The sequence below is a fragment of the Rousettus aegyptiacus genome, unplaced genomic scaffold, assembly GCF_014176215.1.
Source record: "Rousettus aegyptiacus isolate mRouAeg1 unplaced genomic scaffold, mRouAeg1.p scaffold_m13_p_14, whole genome shotgun sequence".
Lineage (NCBI taxonomy): Eukaryota > Metazoa > Chordata > Mammalia > Chiroptera > Pteropodidae > Rousettus > Rousettus aegyptiacus.
The window spans coordinates 47,610,087-47,631,142 of record NW_023416289.1 but is presented as its reverse complement, the minus strand read 5'-3'; the positions used below and the strand labels follow the sequence as shown (position 1 = coordinate 47,631,142).

General features: G+C 43.8%; 1 protein-coding gene and 2 pseudogenes across 1 annotated transcript; 1 reads left to right on the top strand and 2 right to left on the bottom strand.

Moving 5' to 3' along the window:
• Window positions 1-8,084: 8,084 nt before the first annotated feature.
• On the top strand, window positions 8,085-20,107 carry LOC107500377 (zinc finger protein 256-like). The gene is made up of 4 exons (XM_016125504.2): window positions 8,085-8,327; window positions 9,798-9,886; window positions 10,260-10,386; window positions 15,096-20,107. The coding sequence occupies exons 2-4, from the start codon at window positions 9,848-9,850 to the stop codon at window positions 17,660-17,662; spliced, it is 2,733 nt and encodes a 910-aa protein (XP_015980990.2). The 5' UTR covers window positions 8,085-8,327; window positions 9,798-9,847; the 3' UTR covers window positions 17,663-20,107.
• On the bottom strand, window positions 11,586-11,704 carry LOC118611693 (annotated as a pseudogene).
• Window positions 13,275-13,393, bottom strand: LOC118611607 (annotated as a pseudogene).
• Window positions 20,108-21,056: the final 949 nt, after the last annotated feature.

Here is a 21,056-nt window from a genome sequence, read left to right as displayed (position 1 = left end):
CCTAGAAATGATGGAGTCAATACAGGATCATCAAACTTATTTTCCAAAGAGATCGAGACATAAACTTTGGTATCTTGAGTCATTTTTTAAAGCTTCCCAAGGTATAACTTAAATATACTACCTGCATATATTTAAAGCATACAGTTTGATAAGTTTTGACATACATATGACCCTAAGAAACCAGCATAATGTGGATAATAACCACATCTGCCCTTTAATGTGACTGAGACCAGACTCACCTTGCTAGGACGGGAAAATTTGGAGACTCAGCAGAGTTAACAAGGCTCACTTTCTGAAAACAGTGGGAGAGCTAGGTTTTTACTTTGAGCAATTTGTAAAGCTTTAGTAAAATAAAATTCACATGCATTAAAACATTTAAAGTTCACAGTTTGATAAGTTTTCCCATGGTAAGAACCTGTGAAACTATCATCACAGCCAGTATAATGAATATCTGTCACTCGTATTTGCCTCGTGTCCTTTTATAGTCTCCATGCCCTTCCTGGACCTCACAGCAACCATTGATTTACTCTCTACAGATTAGTTTGCATTTTTCTAGACTTTTATGTGATGAAATTTAAGTTTATTCTAATTTTCCTTCCACTCATGCTGCATAATTGTTTTGAGATTCATCAGTGGTGCTTATGTGACTAATTCATTCTTTAATTACTCAATAGTGTGTGTGTGTGTGTGTGTGCATGCGCACGTGCGTGTATATATATGCATATATATGTACCTCTAGCCATTCATCTGTGTTTGGGCAGTCAGGCTATTTTGGACTATCACAAATAAAGCCACTGTGAACATTTTCATTACAATTTTTTATATAGAGAGGTGTTTCATTTTTCTTTCGTTAAAACTCAAAGTGCCATGCCTAGCACACAGAGCAGATGAGAGTTTAACTTTGAGAAACTGCCAAACTCTGCTCAAAATGACTGCATTTCCACCAGCAGCGTACATGAGTTCCATTTCCTCCACATCCCTGTAGTACTTGATGTGGTCAGTCTTTGATGTCAGCCCTTTTAGTGATGTCTGACGCTACCTCACTGTAATTTTCATCGCATTTCCCTAAGGGATTCGGGATTTTGAGCATTTTCTCATGTCTTTAGTGACCACCTGTGTATATTTTGTGCAATTTCTGTTCATATCATTTGCCTATTTTTCTTAGTAAGATATGGCTGTTTCTCATTTTGTTTTACAAATAAGATACTGAAACAACGAAGACGTTGGAGTTTTACTCATTCTCAAATCCCGTAAGGGATATTGTGCTGTATGCAGGCATCGTTTCTAAATACTGGAAGAATACTTTCTCATTTCTTTTCCTTCAAAACTTTGTGTCATGCATAATGTCACAGTCACAAACACCATACATGTCTAAGTTTTAAATCTATATATAATCTCCATCGCTTAAATGGAGCCTTCTAGTAATCCAATACATTTAGCCTCGGGTGGCAGTGTGTGCCGGTGTCCGGTGGCAGTTCTCCCGCTGTGAGGGTGACGTGCTCCGAGGAGGAGCCGAAGAACTCCCAGCAGCGACCTGTGGAGTTTGTGAGAACTCAGCTCGGTGTGCAGAAGGCGGCTGCAAAGCGAGCAGAGGACAGACGGGGCTGCGGGCTGGTCGGGGGGCTGCAGACGTCTCATGGGCAGACATTAGAATCCAGACCCAGCAGAGGGGTGGTACCCCCTCCGCCCCAGCACCATTGTGTCTGTGGGGACCCCAAGTGGCATCCTCAGTGGTGATGAGGTATGAGAACATAGTCCTGCACTGCCTTGGATCTCGCCAGTCCCTGGTAAGGAGTCCCCCTCTGCTGTCTGCAGGTGACTCGCCTTTCCCTTTCTGTGATCATTGGTCCCAGTAGATATTTACCTTGATCAAAGTTCACACTTGGGGCTGCTAAACCAGACATCTCAACCCCAGGAAGACACAGTGGGAGCTGGGGTCGCCGCTGGCCACCCCTGGCTCTGGCGGGGACTCTCAGAAGGGCAGGCCCAGGAGCGACTGGTCGGATGGTCCCCTGGGCACCCCATGTGGCGGGGGGGGGGTCTACACCAGGCTCTACCTGCTCATGTGTCCCCAAGGGCACCAGGTGAGTGCTTTTCCTTCGGGGATGCAGGTACTTCAAGTCCCAGTGGCAGTGTGACCTGAGTTTGCATCTTGGAGGGGATGGCAAGGATGGGGCGAGCCAGGCAGAATGTGGGGTGCAGACCGCTGGGGGCCACACATAGGGGCCGCACACCCACAGTGCACAGGGGTGGAGGGCACAGTCGACACAGGTGTGGAAGGGGACAGTGGGGGGGGGCGCACCCCTGCGGAGGTGGTATAGGAAGGACCCTCCTGGCCACGTCCCCACTCCCTCTAGAGGCTAGTCTCCCACCACTGGTTCCTACAGCAATGCCCAGCCGCGGCCTCTACCAGGGTGCTGTAAGTCAGATTCCAACTCCTCAACAATTAGGTTTTGAAAGAGATATATTATTAAGAGAGAAAACGTCGCTGCAGATTGGTAAAGTGTGACTGCATTGTACTAAGGAAAACCATATGTAAAGGGATATATTTGAACACCCAGACATGCAGCAATCCGTGCATATGCAAAAAACAGTCTAAACGAATACTATCTCAAATATCGTTTTTTCCCAGGAAGTGAGATGCTTAGGGGCTTTTCACTTTCTGTTTATAAATGGCATTCCTTTCGTTATGAATCTACATCACCTGAAGGCACCTTCAAACACTGATTCTTGTCTCTCGTTCCCAAAGTGTCTTAATCCATAGGTTTGTGCTTGGGGCAGTGGCAAAGTGGCATTTCTAATCAGGCTATCGGTGGTGCTGATGGACAGCGCCAATGCAACGATGAAACCCTGAGAACAAGTTTTGTAGCCGCCGCAAAGCTGCCGCCATTCAGTTCATGGGGCTGTAGGATGCAGACCCAGACAGAGCTGAGGCTTCTAGCAGACGCCCTCTGAGCATCTGCAGTGAGCCAAGCAGGCTAATGGCGTATAGGACTCAAGTTTCTGGAGCTCCGCTGCTGAGGAGCCCTGGGATGGCGTCAAGATACTAGAGCCACCCAGCCACCTGCTGCTTTGGCTTAGAACTGAAACAAGGAGGCCATAAGTCGAGTGGCTCCAATGTCATGCAACCTACATAAGCAAGTGGAAAAATGGAAGCTGGAGTAGTCTTGTAAATGCCTCAATGGACAACCAATCAGAAACAGGCAACTTAGGCCTTCCCAAATGAGGCAACTCCTTGAGCTATAGCCAATCAAGCGATTTCCTTGCTTTGCTTTCCTGTCTCCTTGTTTGGTTTGGTGCGGCTGATTGGAATTGCTGTTTGCTCCAACAAACTCTTCAAATTTTCATGTACTTCAATTTCTCTTTAAATAGAACAAATACTGCCCCCCCCCACCCAAAAAAAATACCCACAGGGCTCCTTCTTGCCTGTGGCGCTCTTGGTATGGAGGCCTTGCTCCCCGCTGTATGCAGTGCTGTGCTGTCTCATCCCCTACTGAGATGGGTGCTCGAGGTTTGGTCTTTGCAGTCAGTCATGTGATGGCTCCTGTTGGGGAAATAAAAAATTTTTTTCCCAGCTCGGAAATTCTCTCCACAAAGGTAAGAGACAGAAACAGTTGCATTATTAAATAATTATTAAACCAGAGTTTGATGCTCATCAGGCAATCAACCACTATCAAGTTGCAAAGACAGAAAAACTCACTTCTCTATATAGCTAAGCGGGTAAAATCCATTACATACATGTATTCAAGATAAACAGAGCTAGTCCTCAAGTAAGAGGACTTGACAGTGCCATTTGTCATGTGGAGTTCATCCTAACTCTGCCTGGTAATTGGGGTGACTCTGTTAGCTTTGGGGCTTTGTCCAAAGGGAATATAAACAGCTTTACAACAGCAGGTGGTTTTCGAAACTGGGACCAGGAGAGTACTGAGGTCAAGATCCCACCCTCCCACAGGAGTGGGGGAGGGGAGCTACCTGTCTCTCATAAAGTTTGCATCTAAGAGAATGGCCCTTGGTATGTTTCCATTTTAAAGAGATGGTTCCGAGGGTCTTTCAAAAGAAATTAAAGGGGGAGGGAAAGCCCAGCTGGCAAAAGTTTGTGATTCAAAGCAGCTCAGCATACAAGGAAAATATTACAACAACCTCAAAAGAGGTGCTTACAAGAACAGCCATGGCTCACATCAGTAATAATTACAACAATGCCTGCAACACAGCACAGACAGCCACCAGAAACTGTCTTCTGTAGGAAGCGGGCAGAACCTATAACACACAGAGCTGTCATGCCGGGCCCATGCCTAGGGGAAGGCAAGCCGGTTGAGAGCCATATGGCTGACTGCAAGATTCCTGATTCCCTGACACTCGCCTTCCTTCTTTGAAGCAGAAGGTGACAGGGCTGCCCTGGGAGAGATTTTCTCAGAGCAGTGCACACAGCTCAGTGCTAATGCCCACAGCACGAGTGCCTGAAGGTGCAGACGTCAGCAGAGCCATGGTCCTGCTGTGGCATGACAGAAATGACTGAGAGAGAAGGAAGACAGAGACAAGCTCAGAACACTAGGAGGGGTGTGAGGGTCTTACCCATGGAAACAGGAAGTGCAAAGTTCTCCAGCATTTTGTGCACAGTACAAGAGCCTCTGAGCCTCACCAAGGGGACCCCACTCCTGGGGGAAGTTAATGGCCATGCCCTCAAAGGTTATACCCTGTCATAGTGGGGATGGTTCTGTGTACAATTAGCTTTTCTCCTAAAACTGTAAATTGATATCTCCCCACTCGTCCCTCACACATGTCCCATCTACTGGTTCCCCTCCTCCCAATCTCCCCAACTCAGAGAAGATAACAGGCCCCGTTGCCCACTCTCAACTCATAGCCACATTGATTACGGTCTCAGCACACAGCAAGAACAAGAAGCAGGCAGATGATGTCTCTCAGCCTCGCCTGTGGGGCCCCACCCCCTCCTACCATGTAGAGGAGTAATAAACAGCAGGCCTCCATGTCATTTTGCCTCAGGCCTATGCCTCCATGTCCCTCTCATGTCCATTCATTCCTCAGAAGCCTTGGCTACCTGCCAGATTATCCTCTCTTCTCAATGCCACCCATGTACCCAAGTTAGACACTCACTTGTAGCACCCGCCCTCCCCTTCCTCTTTTCCTATTAACATGTCCATCATGTCCAGGATTCCTCCTATGAATGTTACCAAAAGCTCCCCCGGTCCACACACTGCCCATAGCCGTTTGTAGATATGTCCATTTGGAAGCCCTTCCCATAGTTCCAGACTTGTGTGTCCAGATGGCCACTAAGTAACTCCACTCCTGTTTTCTGAAATACTTCACACATTGAACATGGCCAAGAAGACAGCTGCTGATCTCCCCAGTGAAGATTTCTCCCACCATAGACTACTTGTCTCAGTGACAGAGCTTCTATCCTTCCATTCGCTAACCCCAGAAATCTTGGAGTCATCCCTGACTCCTACCTTACTCTCTCATCGTCACAGTCAGAAAATCCGGGCTGTCCTTATTCAAAAACTGATATCAGATCCATTCATTTTTCCCACTTCCATGACCACCACAATGGTTCACACCAAGAACACTTATCTCAGTGTCTCGGGAATGGAACCAACTAGATGTCCGTACTAAGCCCTGGGTGTGAAATTCCCACTAGCCTGGTCCCTGGGGGCTGGACTCACATCCAGCCCAACTGTGGGGAAAGGACCACTGTTCCAGTTGGTCCGGAAGGCAGAGCCTTGAGCCAAAAGAGATTACCCATGAGCCATATGATCTCATGAGGTTTAGTTTGCTTGGTTTTGGGTTTCCTTGGAGCCCCTTACTTCTTCATTTCTCATTTCCTCCTTTTGGAATGGAAATGTCCAGCCTGTTCCTGTTTCATCATTTTGGTTTCACAAGTTCATAGCTGGAAAGGATTTTGTCTCAGACTAATTGGACCTTGAGTCTCACTTTATCTGACTTAAGATTATATTAGATGAGTCTTTGGACTTCTTTATATTACTTACTATCTAGTTACATTTTTTTCTTTTACGTTTCCTATCTGCACACTGAAGAATTTGAGCTGCATGAGCGCAAGGGGCTTTGTCTGTCATGTCTCTCATGCACCTACGACAGTGCCTGATACTGAGAATTTTCTCAATGAACATTTATTAGAGCTGTGAATAAACACAACATCTCAAGTTCTTCATTTGTACTAATTTGGCTACTCTAAATGTCCACTTCAGTTCTTTCTCTAAGCTGATATTACTTAATGTTTTCAAGAATAAAAGCCCTCGGAAAAATTTCTGAGACATTAACTTTCTTCAACATCCTCTGATATTTCGGAGTGCTATTTCTGCCACTGTCTTTGAATAACTACATAAACATATTAGTAACTTTTTACAACATACATCTTAAAATAATGTTTGTGATATAACCTCAATTCCCTATGAACTCTATCTGCAATCAATGGAAAATGATCACTTACCAGCAAAGACATGAGATCATGGGCTTAACATGCCCGCTTGGTCTCAGTAATCTCAGTGTTCCTTTGCACACATGCTGTGACTTTGAAGGTTGCACCCCTGATCCATGACAAAATAGCATTAGACAAGTTGCTCTCCATTTGAGATAGATGTCTGTTCATCAAAAAGGAATGAGTGTAATCGGCCTCCATGTCCGTGGGTTTTGCATTCTTGGATTCAACGAACCTCAGATGAAAAATATTAAAAAGTAAATGTTACATTGTTGCTGACGTGTACTATATAGTTAGACCTATGATAGGTGCACGGTTGCACCTGTATTGAATATACACAGAGTTCTTGTCATTCCTTAAACAATAAAGTATAACAAAAATTTACATAGCATTTACATTGCATTATATATGATAAGTAGAGATGATTTAAAGTACACAGAAGGATGCGTGTAGGTTATATCCAAACACTATGCCATTTTATATAAAGGACTTGAGCACCCACAGATTTTGGTACCTGTGGGATTCCTAGAACCAATCCCAGTGGATACTGAGGGACAACTATATGTCTTAGAATATGGAGTAAGAAATATTGTGTGGATAAAGTTGTTCCTCAATGGTTAGGACATAATCATTGACTCAACAGGTGAGAGAGAGATTTTCTATGGGAACCAGAGTAGAACTTGTGGATGTAAGAAATATCTCAAGCTGTAGAGAAGATTTTTGAGTTTATTGAGCCAAGCTGACACATATGCCGGAGAACAAGATCTCAAATACTCCAGAGAATAACAGTTTTACATCTTTTTTTATGCGCTTGAAATTAAGGAGGGGACATAAAAGAGAGATTGGTGAAAGTGAGGCAGGAATTGGATTACAGGATAGCTAACAAGATTATGTGCTCTCTTAAGGGTTAATACCCTTTGAAAGGGTATTACTTTTGGTATGTCAAATGTATGTCACCCTAGAATCAGAAGAACAATGGACAGGGTTGGCTTAAAACCTTTTGCTAAAGAAGTTATAGGCCTGGAGTGTGACTACCTACCATGACCTGTCCACTTATGAATTTATGATCAGATCACCCTGTGTGGTTACTTCCCACAGAACCCCTTTTTTAATCCACAAACTGCTGCTCATCTAATTCAGAACATCCGTTTTCTTTCGTCCTAGTCACAGCCATGTATGGAGTCATTCCTCTTTCTAGTCAATCATAATAAAACAAAAAAAACAATATTCATCTCAGACAACATGGATTTGAAGAGCAATACTAATGTGTCCAGCTAAGCGTGGACTATTTTATGTCCTAGTGACTCTAAAGAATAATATGCCTTTTTAGATCAGGAGATTTGAGAGTACTTGAAATATTTTTCATCTTCTGAGAGTAGGCCGAGCTTCAAGGAGTGTGAAATCATGTGGGGTTTTTTTGCTGCAGTTAACAACATGGAAAGCCCCTCCCTGGCCCTGGGAGCACCACTTTGCAAGACTCTCACTTTCCAGACGTCAGGATGCGGAACTCCTTCCCTGAGGCCGCTAGAGCAATAAAAACTACATGGCCCAGAAGGCCCTGCGCAGAGCTGAGCCAATGACAGATCGGGATGAAAGCATTTCCGTGAGATTTCATCGCGTTGGGGCGGGACTTCCGGCGAACTCCTCGTGGCGGGCATTTGTTCTGTTCCGGAGTATCCGGTGCGGTCAGAGTTGACAGAACTCGAGAAAGCGCAAGGGAGTCGTGTTCCCCGCGGGACAGATGCAGATCTGAGGCTCGCGGCGCCACCCAGGTGACCAGGGCCAGGACAGGGACCGCGGCGTCCGACGCCCGTTCCTGCGCCCGCTCCGCCCACAGAGTCCGATGGCGGCGGCCGCGCCGAGTGGCCCGGCTCAGGTAAGTGCGCCTCCCCGGCCTCGCCGCCGTCAGTCCCGAACCCTGAAGCCCCGCGTGCGGGCGCCGCTCGCGTCCTGCAGCCCGGGCTCCGGCGTCCGCGCAGGCGAGGCCGCAGCGGGCGACATCCGGGGTAACGGGGAGTGGAAGAGGGTAGCAGGCGGAGAGACCGACCGTACAAAGAGGTGGGGACGGCTGAACCGGGAGGCATCGGGACCCTGGGGTCCGTCTTAGGTCTGCGGGGACAGTGAGGCGGGGTCGCGCCCGGCCTGGCAGGGTTGGGTTGCGCCCCGGCCCTGAGCACCCTGGAGGCCGCAGAGGGCTGTGAGCAGCAGCGGCGCACGGGCCGCGTTAGGGTTTTAACAGTTTTCTACGGTTCTCAGGGAACAGACTAGAATGGGGTGATGCATCAGGAAGTAGCGTCCTCATCCTCGTCCAGGGTCACAAAGCTGGTCGGAGGCAGCTCAGAGCACTGAAACCCAGGGCTTAGTTAGTTAACCCCAAGTCACCAGGTTCCGGGATTGGATGGCGTCACAGCGGAGACCTGCACAAATGGACACCAGCCCTGAAGGTTGAGAAAGCACTTAGGGAACCTACTCAAGGAAGGAGAGGATGTCGCAGTCCCTCACTGGTCCTGCCTCACCCATATGGTGTTTGGAATTTTGGTCATGAGACTCTTCGCCTGCTGTATTCTTAGCTCTTGGATGTTACCCCAAGACCTGCATCCTGAGTCCAGGACAAGGGGAAGGTAGAGGAGCTGGTTCTGGTAACCCATGTAAATAGGTGTGGAGGGTTAAGGGAGGAACCGTGCCAGCATGTGCAAATACTTGGAGGTGTGGCTGAGCTGGAAGTAGGCTCTGCAGGTCTCTGTTCCTTCTGTTCAGAATGAAGAGCAGGAGTTCAGTAATAAAGCCTGTAATGTGGCTGCCTGAGGAGGCATCCGTTATGGTGGTAACGGGGTATTCAGATAAGAGGAAAGACTTTACCTGGTTTAACAGGCTCCATCTGGCTGCACAGTGGACAGATTAAGGGGTTATGGGAGGAGGCAAGGACTACAGCCCAGGGGACCAGAGTTGTGGCCACGGAAGTAGGAGAAAAGGTCGGATTCTAGGTCCATTTTTTAGGAAGGGCCATGTAGATTTTCGGATGTTGTAGGGGAGGGGGATAAAGGAGGAGTTGGGGACAATCGAGAGTTTTTGGTCAGAGCCACGGAAAACATGGGGAAGTGAGTAGTAGGTTAATTTTCCTTTGGAATATCCGAAGTTTGTTAGGCCCTGGTCAGAGTCTGAGTCGTTCTGAGTTGAGTGAGTAGAGGGTCGTGAGGGCAGCTGGACACACCGATATGGTAATCTGGGGAAGGGTCCAGGGTGAAGACATTTCAATGGGCGGCTTTTGCAGCCGCAGATGTTGTCAAGGGGAGATGCAGGTTTTGGTGGCAGTGGTGGCATGGTCTAGGGTGTTTTTATTCTGCAGCATTGGACAGGGGTCACGGGGCCCTGCAGACCTGGTGAGGGAGAAGAGCGATGGTCGGTGCAAGTGATGCTGAGCGCAGGACAGGAAGGGTGAGCTGATGGTCCCTGGGCCCTGGTGTGGGGACTTCTGGGTGCAGCAGGAGCCCACGTATAGTGGTGTCTTGGAGACATGATTTGGGAGACCCCAGGGGATTTGCTTGGCAGGAAGGATGGGGTTCTGCAGGCCTGGCCCAGAGCTTAGATTGCACTTTTGTGCCACCCCTCCCCGCCGCCTCTTGTTGCTGAGAGCTGACCCCGTGGGGAACGGGTGGCAGGAGGCAGCAGCTGGCCCGGGCGCCAGGGCCTGGTGTCCCCTGTGAGCGGGGAGCTGTGAGTGGGTGGACGTGGGGAGCCGTGCGAGGAGTCGAGTCGTGGGTTCCCAGGGCGGGGCTGCTCCTGGCTTCATCGGTGCGATTCCTGACAGGTGGCTGTGACCTTTGCGGACGTGGCCGTGTGCTTCTCGCGGGAGGAATGGCACCTGCTGGATGAGGCGCAGAGACGCCTATACCTCGCTGTGATGCTGGAGAACTTTGTGCTTGTGTCTTCGCAAGGTAAGGCCCTCTCGCTCCCCTGTCACCTAGACCGGGCTTTGCATTTCCATTTTCCCTTTCTAATTTTCCAGGGGGCGCCCTGTCCACTACCTGGGCTGCGGGCACTGCTTGCTTCCCCAGGTGTCTGAGTACTTGCTGTCCTCTGTCCTGGGGGGAGGGGGGGCGGTTTGTCTTCAGTGTCCTGTCCTCTCCTACAGCCCCAGGACCTGCTGCACTGAGCCCTTGCCGGGTCAGTGTGCCCTGATCCGTGGCACTTCTGTTTCCGAGGGTTTGATCCTGTCCTTTAGCTGATGTCTCTTAGGGCATGTCTGTGCCAGGAATTGCAGGCATTGTCACGGTCACTACTTACCTAGACCATGAGCTGTTTTTCCCAGACCCTTCTGTACCATTTGTAGTATTTTGTTTAGAATCTCTTTTGTTTTCTGTTTTTGTTTCAGCATTGTTGATCTGTAAAATTACGTATATTAAAAGTATATAATGTGATGATTTGAGATATACGCGTAGGGTGAAATAATTACCATTATCAAGTTAATGAACACTTCCATCACCTGATATAGGTTTTTTTTTTTTTGTAATAGTGCTTAGGATACATTCAGTAAATTTAAATGTGAAATATAGTATTGTTAACTGTAGTCACCATGTCATACATTAGGTCCTCGTAAGTTTTTTATCTTATAACTGATACTTTGCATTTTTTGACTAATAACTCCCCATTTCTCCCATCCTCCTGGCCCCTGTCGTTTAACTCTTTCTATGAGTCAACTTCTTTGTGTTTATTTATTTAGGTTCCACGTATAAGTGATATCATACAGTATTTTTCTCTGACTGGCTTATTTCACCTAGTATAATGCCCTCCGGGTTCATCAGTGTTGTCGCATATGGCAGGATCTCTTCATTCAAGGCTGAATAATGTTCCAAGGGTGTCTGTCTTTCAGTGTGTTTGCGTGTATACATATGTGTGTGCCACGCTTTTCTTATGCATTTATCCATGGATGGACACTCAGGTCATTTCCATATCTTGCGTATTGTGAATAATTGTGCAGTGAACATGAGAGAGCAGATTCTCTCTTCCACATTCTGATTTAATTTCCTTCGGATATTTTCCAGGAAGTGGGACTACTGGATCATGGGGTAGTTTTATTTTAAATTTTTGAGGACTTCCATAATGTTTTTCCTTTTTTTTTTTTTTTTTCCTTAAATGCCTACATCACCTGGTATTCCTAAGTAGTCTCCCATCTAAGTACTAACTAGGCCCTACCCTGCTTATCTTCCAAGATCAGATGAGATTGGACACGTTCAGGGTGGCGTGGCCATAGACTCGTGTTTTTCATAATGCCTTTATGAATTTACATTCTCAGCAACAGTGTACAAGGGTTTCCTTCTCTACATGTTTGCTAACTAACACCTCTTGTCTTTTTATAAGCATTCTAACAGGTACGAGGTAATATCTCATTATGATTTAGATTTACTTGCCCTGATGATTACTGAGGAAGAACAATTTTTCTTTAGAATTTACCTGATCAGATTTTTTGTCTATATTTTAATCAGATTGTTCTTTTGCTGTTGAGTTGTATGAATACCATGTATTTTTAAAACACTGTGCTCTATCTGATAGATGGTTTGTAAATATTTTCTTCTATTATGTGTGTTGCCTTTTCATTTTGTTGATTGTGTCCTCTGCTGTGTAGAAACATTTTAATTTCATGTAGTTCCACTTGTTTATTTTAGATTTTTCCCCCTCTACCTTTGGTGTCATGTTAAAAAAAAAAAATCATTGCCAAGGCACTGTCAACTAGCTTTATTCCGCTTTTTTTTAAAAAGGGGCTTTACGTTTTCATGTTTTATATTTAACTCCTTAATGCATTTAGAATTAAATGTTAGTGGTGAAAGATAGGGATCCAGTTTCATATTTTTGCATGTAGGTATCTAGTTTGCCCAAATTATCGAAGAAACTGTCCTTTCCTCATTCTGAGTTCTTGGTGCCCTTGTCAAATATTAGTTGACTATATAGGCATGGAATTCTTTCTTGAGCTTTTTATTCTGTTCCATTTCTCTGTATGTCTGTTTTTATGTCAGTACCATATTGTTTTGATTACTGTAGCTTCAAAATATAGTTTGAAATCAGAAAGTGGTACCTTCAGCTTTGATCTTCTTGCTCAAGATTACTTTGGCTGTTGAGATGATTTGTGGCTCCAGGTAAATTTTTAGGATTCCTTTTCTATTTCTATGAAAAATTCCATTGGAATTTTAATAAGAATTGCATTGAATCTGTACATCACATCGAGTAGTATGGACATGTTAACAGTGTTTATTCTTGCAATCCAAGAACATGGAATATTACAGTTCCTGTGTTTCTTTTTAACCTCCTTGCTATCTTCCTTTGCTATTTGATTTTTTCCTTAGTGGTATGCTTTGGTTCTTTTACCTTTATTTTTTTACTTATGTGCTGTAGGCTTTTGTTTTGTGGTTACCATGAAGTTTACTTCAAACATCTTAGAGTTATAACAGTCTGCTTTAAGCTGATAACAACTTAATATCAGTTGCATACAAAAAGTACCCTTTTTGTATCTCACCACCTTGTGTTTTATGGTTTTGGTGTCAAAACCATAACGGTTATAGTATATTTTGTCAGTGGTTCTTTTTAATACTCTTATTTTTTTGTCTTTAATAATAGAATTAAATGATTAATACACCACCATATTCTATTAATTAGCATATTCTGAAATTGCGTATATACTTGCCTTTACAAGTATGCTGTATATTTTCATATATATATATATATATATTTTTTTTTTTTTAGGCAAGGCAACCCTTGATTGACTTCACAGATTGCAAGGACTTTGTCATCTTACAATCCCTTATTTTTCATTTTTATTTTTTATTTTTTATGCCTACAGCACCTGGTCTTTCTAGGTGGTCTCCCATCCAAGTACTAACCAGGCCCGACCCTGCTTAGCTTCTGAGATCAGATGGGATTGCGCTTGTTCAGGGTGGCATGGCCATAGACCTCTCCTTCATTTTCGAAGGACAGCTTTGCCGGATAAAGTATTCTTTGCTGGTATTTTTTTTCCCTTCAGTATTTTGACCTTTTTATCTACTCTGTCTTGCTCTGCATGGTTTCCACTGAGAAATTCACTTATAGCCTTATGGAAGTTCCTGTGTATGCAATGTGTTCCTTTTCTCTTGGTGGTTTCAAAATTCTCTTTGTCCCTGATGTTTGAAAGTTTTATTATAATGTGTGTCAGTGAGTATGTATGGGGGACCTATGAGCATCATGGACCTGGATGTCTGTATCTCTTCTGATTGGGAAAGTTTTCAGCTATTTCTATAAATAATCTTTCTATCCCTTCCTCATTCCTTGTGACACTTCCATATTGCAAACATTTTCCTTGATGACATCCTATAAATTATGTGCTTTGTTCAGTCTTTTTTCTCCTCTGGATGATTTGAAGTGACCTGATGCTTGGTCACAAATTTTTCTTCTGCTTCATCAATTGGCCCTCAATGCTCTCTGTTGCAATTTTATTTCATTCTTTGTATTCTATAAGTCCAGAATTTCTTTTTAACTCATTAAAAAAATTTTTTCTATCTCTGAACTTGATGTGTTCATTAAGTATTATTTTCCTGATTTCCCTGAGTAGTCTCTCTGTGTTCTCTTAGTGCTGACTGAGCTTCTGTAAAACAATTATTTTGAATTCTTTGTCCAGTATTTTAGTGGATTCACTTGCTGGAAACTTGTGTTCCTTTGGTGATGTCATGTTTCCTTGATTTTTTGTTTCTTATAAAGCCTTTTGTTGATGTCTTCACATTTGATGGATAAGTCACCTCTTTCCTGCCTTTATGGGCTCATTTTGGTGTGGAAAGACCTTCACCTTGGGTTGGTTTCAAGGTCACTGGGCTACGAGGGTGTGGCAGTCTTGGCTCTGGGGAGGGACTGGGCATGTAATTACCATGCACTTCTGTCAGCTGAGCTCAGGAATGGCAAATATTTAGGGATTATCAATAGCCAAGGCTGCAAGGTGAATTCACAGGTACCTGGTCATGTCGAAGGTGGGTAGGGTGTGACGTCAGGACTCTGTTCAATCATACCAGGAACATTTCCCATTTAACCAGTGTTTTGTTGTCATTGCAGGAGCCACACTCCCTTTTTACTGTTCCTTCATTGTTGCAACTTTGCTGATGAGTCAGTTCTACTCCTTTGTTATTTCTACTTTGATCTGTAGCCCATGGAGAAGCTCCACCTCTCTGGACTTCATATCTCACCTGTTTTCCTCAGCTCTCCCTCTGTTGCTCTGCAGCATTGGTCCATATTTGCCACAAGATCAACATGCATTCTTAAATCGGCCTCAGACAGCATGTGTTCTGTTGCAGTTGGTTTTTCCTGAGTTTGGAGACATGCTTCTGCAGAGTCTCATGTCTCCAGGAGAAAAGATCCTGTAGGGATCCTTTGCTAGAGGAACAAGTTTAAGAATATGCCTTTCTTCTTTGTTTCACCTTATCCTGTGCCCTTCCCCTGGTGAGGTCGCCACCATTCATTTGCGTTAGAGGCACAGAAATGCCCAGTAACCACTTCTCCGACTGGATTTCAACTCCCTTCATTGAAAAGCATCCCATAGACTCATTACCAAATGTGACAGATGCACATTTGTGATGGAGTTTCTCCATCTCTATAGTCATCATGTACTTGACCAGTGTTTATTTGTGTTCAGGTTGCTGCTGTGGAGGAGAGGATGTGGAGGCACCCTTTGAACAGAGCGTCTCTGAAAGAGTGTCACAGACCAGCACCTCCAAGGCAGCTCAGTCTTCCCGGAAGACCCACATCTGCGAGAGTTGTGGTCCTGTCTTGAGATACATCCTTCAGTTGGCTGGGCACCAAGGGACACCACACAGCCAGAAAGCATTTGAGTGTGGGGTACTTATGAAACAGTTTTATTTTAGTGCACATCTCCAAAGACACCAGAAGCAGCACCTGGGAGAGAAACCTTTCAAAAGCAGTATAGATAGGACCTTGTTTGTGAAAAACTGTAAATCCCATGTTTCAGAGAAGCCCTTGACCTGTGATGAAGTTGGGAAGAACTTCCCGGCCACCTCAGAACATCTGCAGCAACAGACTGCTCACACCGGAGAGGAGCCAGACAAAATCACCCAGTGCTGGGCAACTATACAAAACAGGAAAAGTCCTTTCACCTGGGGAGAATGTAAGAAAGCCTTCAGCCCTCTACATACACATATTCAGGACCAGGGTGTCCATGCTGGAAGACAGTGTTTTGTGTGCAGTGAATGTGGGAAAACATTCAAGTACAAATCTTCATTAGTTGTTCACCAGAGAGTGCACACTGGTGAAAGGCTTCATGTGTGTGGCGACTGTGGCAAATCTTTTAGGCGAACCTCAGTCCTCAATCAGCATCGAAGAATTCATACCAGGGCGAAGCAGTACAAGTGCGGCAAATGTGGTAAGTCCTTTAACCAAAAATTTGTTCTCATTTATCCCTGGAGAAGTCACTCTGGAAAAAACTGTGACTTGTGCCGTGAATGTGTGCAATCTTTTAGCCGTAGATCCATCCTTATCCGACAACGGACAGTTCACACTGGAGAAAGGCGTTATGAGTGCATTCGATGTGGGAAATCCTTTGGGCGAAAATTTTACCTCATTGTACACTGGAGAGTTCACACTGGAGAAAGGCCTCACGAATGCAGTGACTGTGGGAAATCTTTTACCAGTAATTTAATACTTATTCTACACCGGAGAGTGCACACAGGAGAAAGGCCTTTTGAGTGCAATAAATGCAGGAAGTTTTTTACCAATAGTTCGATACTCATTTTACACCAGAGAGTACATACAGGAAAAAGGCCTTTTGAATGCAGTGAATGCTGGAAATCCTTTAGCCATCAATCTCACCTCACTCAACACCGGAGAGTTCATGGTGGAAAAAGGTCTTATGAGTGTACTGAGTGTGGGAAATCTTTTACCTCTCGCCCTGGCCTTCGTTATCATGAGAGTGTTCACAATGGAACAAGGTCTTATCAGTGTAGTGACTGTGGGAAATCTTTTACCTCTCGCCCTGGCCTTCGTTATCATCTGAGAGTTCACACTGGAAAAAGGCCATATAAATGCAGTGAATGTGGAAAATCTTACAGCCAAAGATCCAACCTCATTCAACATCAAAGAGTTCACACAGGAGAAAGGCCTTATGAGTGCGGTGAGTGTGGGAAATGTTTTACCTCTAGCTCTGCCTTTCATTACCATAAGAGAGTTCACACCGGAGAAAGGCCTTATCAGTGCACTGAATGTGGGAAATCTTTTTTATCTTGTTCCAATCTCAGTAATCATCAGAGAGTTCACACAGGAGAAAGACCTTATGAGTGCAATGAATGTGGGAAATCGTTCATCCAAAAATATCACCTTCTTCTACACCAGAGAGTTCACACGGGAGAAATGCCTTATCAGTGCAGCGAATGTGGAAAATCTTTTTCAGCTGGTTCCAACCTCAGTAATCATCAGAGAGTTCACACAGGAGAAAGACCTTATGAGTGCAGTGAATGTGGGAAATCGTTTATCCAAAGACATCACCTTCTTACACACCAGAGAGTTCACACAGGAGAAAGGCCTTATCAGTGCAGCGAGTGTGGGAAATCTTTTGCATCTGGTTTCAACCTCAGAAATCATCAGAGAGTTCACACAGGAGAACGGCCTTACGAGTGTAGTGAATGTGGAAAATCCTTTATCCAAAAATGTTACTTTCTTATCCACCTGAGAGTTCACACAGGAGAAAGGCCTTATGAGTGCACTGAATGTGGGATATCTTTTACCACTAGGAGGAAACTTCGTTATCACCAGGGAATTCACACTGGAGAAGGGCCTTATGAATGCAGCGAATGTGGGAAATCTTTTGCCTCTTGTTACGCCCTCCGTGACCATCAGAGGGTTCATACAAGCAAAAGGCCTTATGAATGCACTGAATGCGGGAAGTCCTTTAGAGCAAATTCTTACCTCATTGAACACTGGAGAGTTCACACTGGAGAAAAACCTTATCAATGTGGTGAATGTGGGAAATCTTTTTCTTCTGGCTCCGGCCTTCGTTACCATCAGAGTGTTCACACTGGGGTAAGGCCTTATGAGTGTAATGATTGTGGGAAATCTTTTCCCAAGAGCTCGGCACTCATTCGACATCGGAGAACTCATACAGGAGAAAGGCCTTATGTGTGCAGTGAATGTGGGAAATCTTTTATCCAAAGACATCACCTTATTGTACACCAGCGAGTTCATGCAAGATAGAGGCCTTATGACTGCAGTGACTGTGGGAAATTCTTTAGCCATAAATTATAGCTTTCTCAACACTAAAGATTTCATACTGGAAAAAGATCTTATACATGAGGTGAAGGTAGGAAATCTACCTATATCTCTGGACTTTATTATTCTCTGAGAGTTCACACAGGATAGAAGCCTAAGATGTAGCAAATGTGCAAAATCTTACCCAAAGCTCGAAGCTCTTTCATCACTGGAGAGTTCAGACGGGAGAAAGACCTTAGGAGTGGAGGGAATGTGGGAAATGCTTTTGCCAAAGAATTCACCTTATTATACACTGTAGAATTCACACTGGAGAACGACCTTAGATGTGCAAGGGAATGTGCAATTTTCTTGTTTAGTGTAATGACACCAGAAGAAACCATAAGAAGCCATTGTCCAAACTGAATCTCATGTGTCCAGTCATCCATATTTGGGAGCTTTCTCATAAGTCTTAGTGATGCGTAGAAGCACGTGTGGCTGCATTGTCCTTTCTAACTTGCCCAGGGCTCCTTCCAGATTTACGTCATGGACATTTTCTGTCATTAAAGCCATTTTGCTTCTACTGCCTGCCAAGTTCCACAGTTTGCATCCGTCACCACTCCCATGTGCTCAGGGAAGCTGACCTCTTATCTCATGTGTCAGAGAAAATTAGGAGTAGCCTGGGCCCTTTGGAGTTCACATTCCCTTTTCTCTGACTTGCTTGGGCAGGAACCTGACCTACTCTTGGCAGAAGAATACCGTGAGTTTGCCCGGCAACTTGGAGAAGGGTGTTTTTCAGGGATATGTTCTCACTTGAATTTTTTTGTTTTTCAAGTTACCAACTCAAACTGTTGCCACACATTGCTTTAGTTTGTACAATACGAATGCTTACTGTTTTAAGTCCTCTTTCTACTTATTGTGTGGAGTGTTTTACATACACATTTTGGCTCCACAATTTTGACGGGTGAAATTTTTATAGGGGTCTCCAACTTTGTGTTTTTCAAGGGGACAGTATGATAGCTCACCAGTGTTTGCCCAATTTGCATTCCTACCGACGATCTCCTAGGAAAGACTGCAGGGTTTGCCATTCCTCATTGGAAACTCAGATCAATCACCCCGAGGTGGGGGCAGAATGTGACATTCTCAGGTGCTTCTTGGAGCAGCATGAATTTTTTCCCCTTGTTTATAGGGGATATCTCAGGGGATACAGAAGGGAATCCCTTCCCCAGGTCTTATGAAGATCTGTGTGCCCTCATGTCCATGAATCTGTGGGTGACAATCCCTTATTGTAAGACCATAGGGGTCAGGAAACCATGACTACTATGGAAACAACACAAGATTAGTAGGGATTGGAGGACACTGTAGCCAACTCGATGAAACATGTCTCTTCAAAAGTGAATCCATAAATGTTTTTGTCACAGTGACCATGGGGATCAGTGTGTACACAAATCTCAGGACCTCCAGGTGTGTTTATCTTATGTAGCCAAAGTCTTTGTCAGAGAAAGCCTCTCAGTGATGATCGCCTCCAGGCTGTCACACAGATAGGCAAACAAAGTTAAGGGTTCAAGAGGTGTGGCTTTTGTGACCAGCCAGCATTTGTGTTGACCGAAGTAGAAATGTCTTGTATTACTATTCAATATTTGTTGCCACTGAGGCAAGACCGACCCTCAGAGGCAATAGGAGAAAGTTGGTGGCGTCAGCATAGGAAATAGTCAAACCTGTTTCCCAAAAAGAGGACACAGGTTTTCTTTATTTTTCATCTTGAGCCATTTTAAAGCTTTTTAAAGGTATGATTTACATGTAATAAGTTACACATATTTAAATTGTAATATTTGAAAAGCTTTGCCATACTTACGAAACTGTGAAAACACAGCCATGGTAGTGACTAAATCTGTCACTATATTTTTGCCAAAAGTCTTTTTATAATCTCTCTCTGCCCTTCACAGTCCTCCAAATAATCATCAATTTACTTTCCTTTAGTATAGATACCTTTGCATTTTCTAGAATTTATAAATGGGAATCATTAAATGTTCACCTTTTTTTTTTTCCCCCTGGTTTCCTTTATGTTGCATTATTTGAGATTCATCAATGATGTAACTAACTCAATTTTTAATTTCTATCTTTGGATGTATTACAATTGATTTATCCATTTATCTCTATATGGACATTTGGGTTATTTCTGTTGTTAGTTTGTTTGTTTACCATTGTAAATTAAGCTTGTACAAACCCATGTGTACAATTTTTTATATGACATGTTCCACTTATTTTGTCAATAGAGTGAAACGTTTTAGTCACAGGATAGATGAATGTTAACTTTTGAAGAAACTAACATGATCTAAAATGACTGTACCTTCATTCTTATTAGCAGTTTGTGAATTTCATCTCTCCACATCATCATGAATACTTGGTTTAGTTTATCATATTTAGCCCTATTAAATAGTTTATAGTGCTGTCTCACTGTTCATTTAATTGCATTTCCCTAGGGATTACCAATGAGTAGTCTTTCATATGTTTAGTTGCTATCTGTAGTCCGGTAAAATGTCTGCTTATATCTTTTGCCTATTTTATGAATTTTGGCCATTTTCCTTTTCTTTAACAAATAGGACAGTGAAGCAACAAAGGTGTATGTTGGTATTTCACTCATTTTTTAATACCACCGTGACTTCTTTGCCTAACGGATTGTTTTCAATACTGGAAGAATATATATATATATATATATATATATATATATATATATATATATAGTTGTTGTTTGTTTGTTTTTCCAAAATCTTTGTGCTATGCACAATTTAATGGAAACATACACCATACACTTTGGATATTAATCTGCACTGTTAACATATTCTTCTACTGTTCTTATCTCATAATCCCATTTGCTGACCACTGAGTCCATTTGCCCCCCACCAATCAGAAAATGAATGGTGTAAGTTCGTGAACTTTTTCCTTAGCAACCCATCTCTGAGAGTCACCCCCTTGCAACTTGTGATTTTAAGAGCTGTGCTCCATTCTCCCCAATTCAGAGCGTGTCTTTGTTTTATACTGAAAGCTATGTCCCCTCATTTGCAAATCATATCAGAATAAACTCCCTTTTAATTTCACAGAACTGTCTTCTGGAAATTTGTTTACATATTCGTCCAAATACATAGGATGTACAACACCGAGTAAACCTAATATAAACTAGATTTTGGGTGGTGATGATGTGTCAATGTAGGTCTATACATTGTAATAAAACTCAGTAGCATGGATATGGATAAGGAGAGAGGCTGTGCAGGTGTTGGGGGCAAGAGGTACAGGGAAAATCTGTGTACCTGCTTCTTAATTTGTGATCATAAACTCCTCTGAAAAACAACCTATTAGAAAAAGAATGCCATTAGCTAAGTTGCTTTCTGGTTGAGATACATGT